At 44.7% G+C, this 9,458-nt stretch overlaps 1 protein-coding gene across 1 annotated transcript; it reads right to left on the minus strand.

Moving 5' to 3' along the window:
• Window positions 1-664: 664 nt before the first annotated feature.
• On the minus strand, window positions 665-8,254 carry polr1f (RNA polymerase I subunit F). The gene is made up of 4 exons (XM_038986012.1): window positions 7,933-8,254; window positions 2,355-2,496; window positions 1,967-2,175; window positions 665-1,683 (listed from the first exon to the last, which is right to left on the minus strand). The coding sequence occupies exons 1-4, from the start codon at window positions 8,232-8,234 to the stop codon at window positions 1,251-1,253; spliced, it is 1,086 nt and encodes a 361-aa protein (XP_038841940.1). The 5' UTR covers window positions 8,235-8,254; the 3' UTR covers window positions 665-1,250.
• Window positions 8,255-9,458: the final 1,204 nt, after the last annotated feature.

The raw sequence follows: 9,458 nt of genomic DNA on the forward strand, positions 1-9,458 counted from the left end.
CGCCTACCCATCCACCATGACCAACCACCCTACTTTCGTTTTTACCTTAAGTAACCATACCAAATGTAACAAATAGTAATTTGAGAGTACCAAATTGATGTTTACTTTGTTACGTCTAGTCTATGAAACCAGGCTGCAACCACATTACAGTCATCGCAAGTAAAACTTTCCTCAATAAAGCAGCTATCTGAAAATCATAGTAAGAGTGTTCGTGTAACTGCACGTACAACAGTTAGGTGTTCGTTTTGATTCACCCAATGATATGGAATAACCCTACATTGTAGATCCTAGTCAAAAACCCTGATCATTACAGACACATTAACACTAGGTCTAATGATCCATTTCTCGCCTGTGTGTGCAGCTCTGCTCTCCATCCTTCAGATGAAATGAGGGGGTTGTAGCTCAACATGCCGACTCCACACTCCTCCCTAGTATGAACCCGTCTGATCTGACTGCATAATGATAACTACCCTAGTAGAAAAGGTGACTAACTGTATAATTATGTAACACCCACTCAGGTGACTTGGGGAGATGGACATACCTCAAATGAGTCATTTCGGCAGTTGTTCTTGGTAAGTCCTTCTCATGGACCTGCATCATCACCCACATCTACAACTAACTATCCTCTACCACACTAACTTATAAAAGGCACAACACAGTCACGCCCAAATATATAATTATTTAATTCATAAAAACACTTTTCTCTTCTTTTCTGAAGTCTTCAATGTGTCACCTATACAAATGTAGAAGGACTAGACACTGGCAACATCTCTTCCCTTCTCTCTGGGGCCTTGAGAACAACAAAACACCATCTCTGTTCCAAATGAAACCCTAATTCCCTACATAGTGCACTACTTTTGGCAAAGAACCTACGTGACCCTGGCCCAAACTAGTGCACAATGTAGGGATTAGGGTGCCATTTCAGATTTGAAAACACTGGTAAAGCCGTGATGGATAGCCCTACAGCATGTTGCGTTCTGCTAACAAACACTGGAGTTCTTTACCATGAGCCATGGTGGCTTCTAAAATGACTTGGCTCCCTCTGCAGGTCTCTAAAGGGAACTACACAAAGAGCTGCATCGAGAGAGAGAGAGACAGACAGACAGACCACCCCAACAGTATGGGAGACCATATAGGGCTGAAGCTGTAACCAAACTAATTCATCAGGTCTACTTAAGACATTCCATTAGTCATCATCTTTTAATGTTCATTCAGTTTCACTCAATTTTAATCGCAGTGACACAGTCACATCATTTATTTTTCTTCTTCTTAGTTTTGGGCGTTTCAGGATCTCCATGGAGACAGGACGTGATATCGTCACCCTGTTTCCTCTTCCTGTTTGGCTTGTCACTAAGGTAACCGCTGGAGTCGCTCCCCTGCACCTCCACAGGACCCCTCCCACCCACATCTCTCTCCTCATCCTCTTGGTTCTGTCGTTTCTCCTTCCTCTTCTTCTTCTTCTCCTCAGTGTGGCCGTTAGTGCTGCTGTCCTCCGCGTCTCCGGGGGCTGGTACTGAAGCCACCTCCTCTCTGTGTTTCTCCTTTTTCTTCTTCTTGGGTTTGACGGTGGCGTCAGGCGAGTCCTGGTTGGGTTCTAGAGCAGGTTCTGTGTCTAGTTCCTCCAGCTGTTCTGCGGGGTCAGTAGGATAAGAACTCTCTCCAGCTGCCATCAGCTCCTGAACCCTGAGAGAACACACAACTGTTTAGTCTCAGATAATACAGCTCTAACACATCCCCATACAGCTTGCCCCCTGCCGCGCGAGGCCCATACAGCTTGCCCCCTGCCGCGCGAGGCCCATACAGCTTGCCCCCTGCCGCGCGAGGCCCATACAGCTTGCCCCGCGAGGCCCAGAATCACTGACCTTGATCAGTCGATCCAGCAACTGGGATGCAAAGTGATTTGTAGATCAGTGATTCTGCACAGTCCGACTACAATGTAATCCATCTCAGACACACTGTAACCTACCGTGTCCTGCCAAGTCTTCCTCTGATCAGCAGCACTCCGACTGTGTCTGCGTCTAGCTGACAGACCTCAAACTCCAGCTCCGCCCCTATCCTGGGTCCTGCCTCCCTCCAGGTCTCCATGGTGACGTGGGCTGGCTTCGGAACGCTGGCGTTGAAACAGCCGTGGACCAGACAGCCCACGTGACTCACACCAAGCTTATTAACTGTGCCCTGGAGGGGGGGGGGAGATAGAGTTAGCTTCAACTAGACATTTCAAAGCACCTTGACTCTTTCCATATCGAATAGATTACCATCGTAACTAGCTACAACACATCAACACTGTGCAATTGTCTGTAAGAATCACATCTGTATGGGTCAGTCATAAACAGTTAACATAGCTTGCCTCTCACCAGTAGTTTCTGTCCTCTCTGGGGTTGGAAGATGACAAAGTTGGCTTGTATGTCGAGGTGAATGTATCCGTTGTCGTCGTAGATGTCTCCATGCTGCCCCAGCAAACTGACCTCATCATAGGCCAGAGGCACACCTTTCAGACTGCACAGGGAACACATGTAGACAGGGTCATATTCATTAGTGCACACCATAGCAAAACGTTTTGCAACAGGAAACTTAAAAAACAAACAAGGCAGGTTCCTCCCGTTCCGGCCAGTTTGCTTCCGTTTGGCTCCTAGAGAATACGACCCGGGTGTGATATCGTCAGCAGAGAACACGCCAGATACACAGATGATTATGTGCAGGCTAGAAGATCAATGTAACATATTTCATGTGTTTCCTGGGATGTTTAATACAAGTTCAGAGCATTGTAAAGATCTGATATTCTGCACAAGCCTGCACGCTATAGAGGGCTGGCAGTTGACGTAACGACACCTCCTGGCGGCCATGTTGGAAGACCACCACATTAATTATTCTGACAACAGCTGAGGGGCTACCCCAAACTGCATGATAACAGTGCCTAAAACTAGTTGATTCAGTATTTGGCTGCTTTAACAAGGCAGAAAAGAAAACAGGGATTATTTTTACAGATTTCCACAATCATAAAACACCATCGGTGACACCAAGACTCAAGAACTGTCAGAAAAGCGAAGAAAACTTTTTACCCGTCAAGACCTGAACCCAGACAGCTGTCAGTAACGGGTCTGCTACGATCATTTAATCACTGGTAAATCACGTCTGATCGATTTCGAGTTTAGCTGTTGTGCTAACCAGCTGTTAACAACAACACTAAATTAGCTAGCTAGATAGCTTGTAGTCCAGCAAATAGCATGTGTCGTGTGAGTTTAACGTTTTGGGGGGGGAAGCTATTTTTCACCATAACAAAAGATTGCATGCCTCTATCATCATAAGACTACTATTCCTAATGTGATGAGTAGATTGGATAGTGATAATTTAGGCTATGAATAAGCGTGTAGTGGCATAGGTTTATAGGCTAGAGACACGTTTCCTTTGCACAGGACAAATGTGGCCTTTTGATAAAAACACTTCCTGCAATTCTACTTTTTATATAAACTGGAGAAATTAGCAGAATCTTTTTAATATGATGGTCGTCTAGGCCTACTCCACTGACAACAGATCAGTAAAAAAAATACCTGGTCTTGAATGCAACCCTGTAATCTAGGCCTTTGAAAAAGGGATCCTGGCTAAAAGGGATCTAGCTTGTATCAAATTGTCAAAAGTATTTTTTGTTTTAGCTAACGCTAACCCTTTTCCTAACCGTAACCTAATTCTCCTAGTCTGCTACGAAATGTAAAACATGACCTTAATGTGACAACAGCTGTATCCCTTATAGCCATGACTATGAAAAGGGGGAGACTGTACAATATGACATCCATATAGCCTGGAGGACCTTTTTGCCCCCCCCCCAAAAAACACTCCAGTGATAAAACTCGTATGATAATGTGTTGAGAACTTTATTCATAAGAGGGAAAATGTAAGGACATTACAGAATAGGACAAAGGCCTCAATGGGAAAGGACAACCTGTTGTGTTGACTATTGGTTGTTCCAGCCAAACAATACATTTAATCTTTATATGACACTAAAACAGCTGACTGAATCAAACAATTAAGAGATCTGATGGTACAGGTGACCTAAAGAAGTGATGTCTTACTTGAATAGGTTATCCCACTGCCTCTGTTTTCTGGGTAAATAATGGGGCAATCTTCCCGAAGTTTCAAATTTGATTTTCTAACATCAGGGGTGCTTTTCATTTGTTTATGTACTACTGTAGGTTCACCAGCTGACCTCTATCAAGACACACATGTTGACTGCAGCAGCATCAGATTCCCACTGTGAAGATGAGCAATACTGCAGCAGCATCAGAATCTTCTACTACTTTGTCCTACAAAATCTAGTATAATGATTAGCCTCTTACAAATGATCGAGTGTAATTGTTTTTAAACTGAGAACCGAACCATATGTAAAACAGTGTGTGAGTTAAGCTATTCTCTGCTTCAGATGCACAATGTCAACTGCAAATTTTCCATAAGGCTAATGCCATCATACTGTATGCTAGTGGTTCCCAACTCCGGTCCTCCAGTACCCCCCCCCCCCCCAGCAGTAGTTGTATTGTAGCCCCGAACAAACACGCCGGATTCAACTTGTCAACTAATCATCAGGCCCTCAATGAGTCGAATCAGGTGTGTTTGTCCGGGCCTACAACAAAAATGTGTGCTGTTGGGGGTCCTGGAGGACTGGAGTTGGGAACCGCTGCTGTAGGCCAATGGCTGCACGGGCGTCGCATGCCATTATCAACTGCAAAATGACTTCACGTTGCTGATATCCGTTTTTATTTTTTAAATTGACCATCAAATAAAACTAATTGATCAAACTAATTGGAGCTTATGACTGAACAAAAAAGGTAATTTCCATTTGCGAATACAACACAGACAACTTAGCGATTCCCTTCCTCTCTCTATTGCAGGATTGTGATCTGTGATTAATCAACATCAACACTAGTTCAACATCAAAAATAGTTAAGTTAACAATTAAAACAAGTTTAAACACTTAACTTCAAATAATCAACACTTACATATAATTTCAAAGTGTACTATTAAGCTAAATCATATGTAAAAGTTTGACATTTTAGTAACAATTAGGCTATTATTACTTTCAGGTGAACAAATAAAGTAAATAACAGGACTGGAGTAGCCTAGTGGTTAGAGCTTTGGGCCAGTAACTGAAAGGTTGCTGGTTTGAATCCCAGAGCCGAGAAGGCTCTGTTGATGTGCCCTTGAGCAAGGTACTTAACCCTAATTGCTCCTGTGAGTCAGTCTGGATAAGAGCGTCTGCTAAACGACTCAAACGTAAATGGCCAACCTCGCTCCACTGGTCCCCGATCTACTGGGTGAGCAGACTTCTGTTCCAGCCCAGCAACAGCAAACTTGATTATTAACTTATTAGGTTTGATACATTGAATCAGGTGTGTTAGGGCAGGGCTGGAACAGAACCCTGCACACCCAGGCAGGGTTGGGTCTGTCCCAGTCGCAATAGGTTTATACATTGTGTGAATTTTAAAACTGTATTTTTGTCCACAAAATTTGCAATCATAGGTACACATATAATCCAGGGTTTGACAGCTCCGCCCTATGGGACTCCCGATCACGGCTGGTTGTGATACAGCCCGAGATCGAACCAGGGTCTGTAGTGACGCCTCTTGCGCTGCAGTGCCTTAGACCGCTCGGAGTCCAAAAGGTATCGGAACCCACCCAATGTTGGTAGTGTTTTACATCAAATCAAATGTTATTGGTCACATACACATGGTTAGCAGATGTTAATGCGAGTGTAGCGAAATGCTTGTGCTTTTAGTTCTGATCATGCAGTAATATCTAACCTAACAATTTCACAACAACTACCTTATACACACAAGTGTAAAGGATTGAATAAGAATATGTACATAAAAATATATGAATGAGCGATGGCCGAACGGCATAGGCAAGATGCAGTAGATGGAGTACAGTATATACATATGAGATGAGTAATGTAGGGTATGTAGACATTATATAAAGTGGCATTGTTTAAAGTGACTAGTGATGCATTTATTACATTCAATTTTTTATTATTAAAGTGGCTAGAGATTTGAGTCAGTATGTTGGCAGCAGCCACTCAATGTTAGTGGTGGCTGTTTAACAGTCTGATGACCTTGAGATAGGTGTTTTTCAATCTCTCGGTCTCAGCTTTGATGCACCTGTACTGACCTCGCCTTCTGGATGATAGCAGGGTGAACAGGCAGTGGCTCGGGTGGTTGTTGTCCTTGATGATCTTTTTGGCCTTCCTGTGACATTGGGTGGTGTAGGTGTCCTGGAGGGCAGGTAGTTTGCCCCCGGTGATGCGTTGTGCAGACCTCACTACCCTCTGGAGAGCCTTACGGTTGTGGGCGGAGCAGTTGCCGTACCAGGCGGTGATACAGCCCGACAGGATGCTTTCGATTGTGCATCTGTAAAAGTTTGAGAGTGTTTTCGGTGACAAGCCAAATTTCTTCAGCCTCCTGAGGTTGAAGAGGCGCTGCTGCGCCTTCTTCACCACGCTGTCTGTGTGGGTGGACCATTTCAGTTTGTCCGTGATGTGTACGCCGAGGAACTTAAAACTTTCCACCTTCTCCACTACTGTCACGTCGATGTGGATAGGGGGGTGCTCCCTCTGCTGTTTCCTGAAGTCCACGATCATCTCCTTTGTTTTGTTGATGTTGAGTGTGAGGTTATTTTCCTGACACCACACTCCGAGGGCCCTCACCTCCTCCCTGTAGGCCGTCTCATCGTTGTTGGTAATCAAGCCTACCACTGTAGTGTCGTCTGCAAACTTGATGATTGAGTTGGAGGCGTGCATGGCCACGCAGTCATGGGTGAACAGGGAGTACAGGAGAGGGCTCAGAACGCACCCTTGTGGGGCCCCAGTGTTGAGGATCAGCGGGGTGGAGATGTTACCTACTCTCACCACCTGGGGGCGGCCCGTCAGGAAGTCCAGTACCCAGTTGCACAGGGTGGGGTCGAGACCCAGGGTCTCGAGCTTAATGACGAGTTTGGAGGGTACTATGGTGCTGAGCTGTAGCTGAGCTGTAGTCGATGAACAGCATTCTTACATAGGTATTCCTCTTGTACAGATGGGTTAGGGGGGGCAGTGTGCAGTGTGATTGCGTCGTCTGTGGACCTATTGGGGTCGTAAGCAAATTGGAGTGGGTCTAGGGTGTCAGGTAGGGTGGAGGTGATATGGTGCTTGACTAGTCTCTCAAAGGACTTCATGATGACGGAAGTGAGTGCTACTGGGCGATAGTAATTTAGCTCAGTTACCTTCGCTTTCTTGGGAACAGGAACAATGGTGACCCTCTTGAAGCATGTGGGAACAGCAGACTGGGATAAGGATTGATTGAATATGTCCGTAAACACACCAGCCAGCTGGTCTGCGCATGCTCTGAGGACGTGGCTGGGGTCTGGGCCGGCAGCCTTGCGAGGGTTGACTTGTTTAAATGTTTTGCTCACGTTGGCTGCAGTGAAGGAGAGCCCGCAGGTTTTGGTAGCAGGCCATGACCATCAACGTCTTTTGTAACACTGTTCTCGATATCAGGCATGCAACAGCAAATATATTCTAAATTGTAACTATTTCGGGATGATATGGATTTCAACTGCAAAGTAGGAAGCATGCTAGGTAGCTCTGGTCCAGGGCGTTCAGCTACGCTCTCACTAACGAGTTGTTTAGTGACTAGCTTCAATATAACTAACCACTTTCTTAACTCAACAAAGTGAAGAGAGTTAGAGTAGCCAAAATGTTTCTGTATGCGCAAACGGTCATTTATCCAAAGTACGAAATAAAGCACTTTTGAGCAATACATTTTTACCGCCAGACTACCTCTGGTGCGCATGCGTCGGATCGACACTAGTACGAGCTACATGCGTATTACAACATGTATAAACTAGCAGCACATCGCAGATGACTAGCAACTTCGTGAGCTAACTAACTAGCATATTCAACCCATAGCTTACCTTTCTGAGTATCTTAGCAGTTCGGTGTTCAGTTCCTCTTGGATCCCTGTCCGTTTCTTCTTCAGGTACATGGGCGACAGGGCAATATGTCTTCTGTGCGTGTCCATGACTAGACACGAGTACGGCGTTGACACCAACTTGCATGCGTCAGCGAACGACGGGATCAGACTTGGGAACGCGCCTGGGTCTCCACCGCCGCCTGCCGCAGAATGTCCGTTTGCTGTCGGATTGGTTAAAATTGAAACTTCGGTGGACATTTTTGCATGTTTTGGGTCGTCTTCTGTCTGCTCCAAGTTCGCCATGCTGCTGGAGACAGCAGGAAGGAAGTCGACGAGGGAAGACTTCCGTAGTGAAGAGGGACCGCGAGTTTAGACAGTCGGTGTTGTTATGTCGTCTCCTAGCGGAGAGGAGTAGTCAAAAACCTAACCTGCACACATTCCACTCCACGTTCACTGACCCCCTTCGCTATGTAGGAGTTTGGGTTAGACAGATACAGCGCTTCATTGATTCTGTGCCATGATTGAAATAGATTCAAGAAACTCAATCATAATAGTGTGTCATGATGCTGTTTTTCCACTATAATCAATTATACAGGAAGTTAGAGGAGTAGTGGTGAAGTTAAAGGAGTAGTGGTGAAGTTAGATGAGTAGTGGGGAAGTTAAAGGAGTAGTGGGGAAGTTAGATGAGTAGTGGTAAAGTTAGAGGAGTAGTGGTAAAGTTAAAGGAGTAGTGGTGAAGTTAGATGAGTAGTGGGGAAGTTAAAGGAGTAGTGGTGAAGTTAGATGAGTAGTGGGGAAGTTAAAGCAGTAGTGGGGAAGTTAGATGAGTTGTGGGGAAGTTAAAAGAGTAGTTGGGAAGTTAGAGGAGTAGTGGTGAAGTTAGAGGAGTAGTGGTAAAGTTAAAGGAGTAGTGGTGAAGTTAGATGAGTAGTGGGGAAGTTAAAAGAGTAGTTGGGAAGTTAGATGAGTAGTGGTGAAGTTAAAGGAGAAGTGGTGAAGTTAGAGGAGTAGTGGTGAAGTTAAAGGAGTAGTGGTGAAGTTAAAGGAGTAGTGGTGAAGTTAAAGGAGTAATGGTGAAGTTAAAGGAGTAGTGGTGGAGTTAGAGGAGTAGTGGTGGAGTTAGAGGAGTAGTGGTGGAGTTAGAGGAGTAGTGATGAAGTTAAAGGAGTAGTGGTGTGTTACCCTGTGCTGTTGGATGTACAGGCGTTCTCTCTCTGTAGTGTCACTTTCATTTGAACCGTTAGATGGCAACGTCCTGTATGGGATATGGCTCCAGCTTGGCTCTTTTATCAAACATCCAGGGTTTAGTAACTCAGTTACATGTAATCTGATTACAAAAAACCTAATCAGTTACATTACCAGCAAAAATATTAGAATGAGATTACAGATAATGTTTGAAAAACTTGATGATTACTTCTTGGATTACGTTTAAATTCAGAAAGGATGTATGCGAGAAGAAAAGAAAAAACATGACACCTTTCTGTTTTCTCAATTACATTCAATTCAGCATTGAAAGAAAAGCGCAAG

The sequence above is a fragment of the Salvelinus namaycush genome, unplaced genomic scaffold (genome assembly GCF_016432855.1).
Source record: "Salvelinus namaycush isolate Seneca unplaced genomic scaffold, SaNama_1.0 Scaffold40, whole genome shotgun sequence".
NCBI classification, from domain to species: Eukaryota; Metazoa; Chordata; class Actinopteri; order Salmoniformes; family Salmonidae; genus Salvelinus; species Salvelinus namaycush.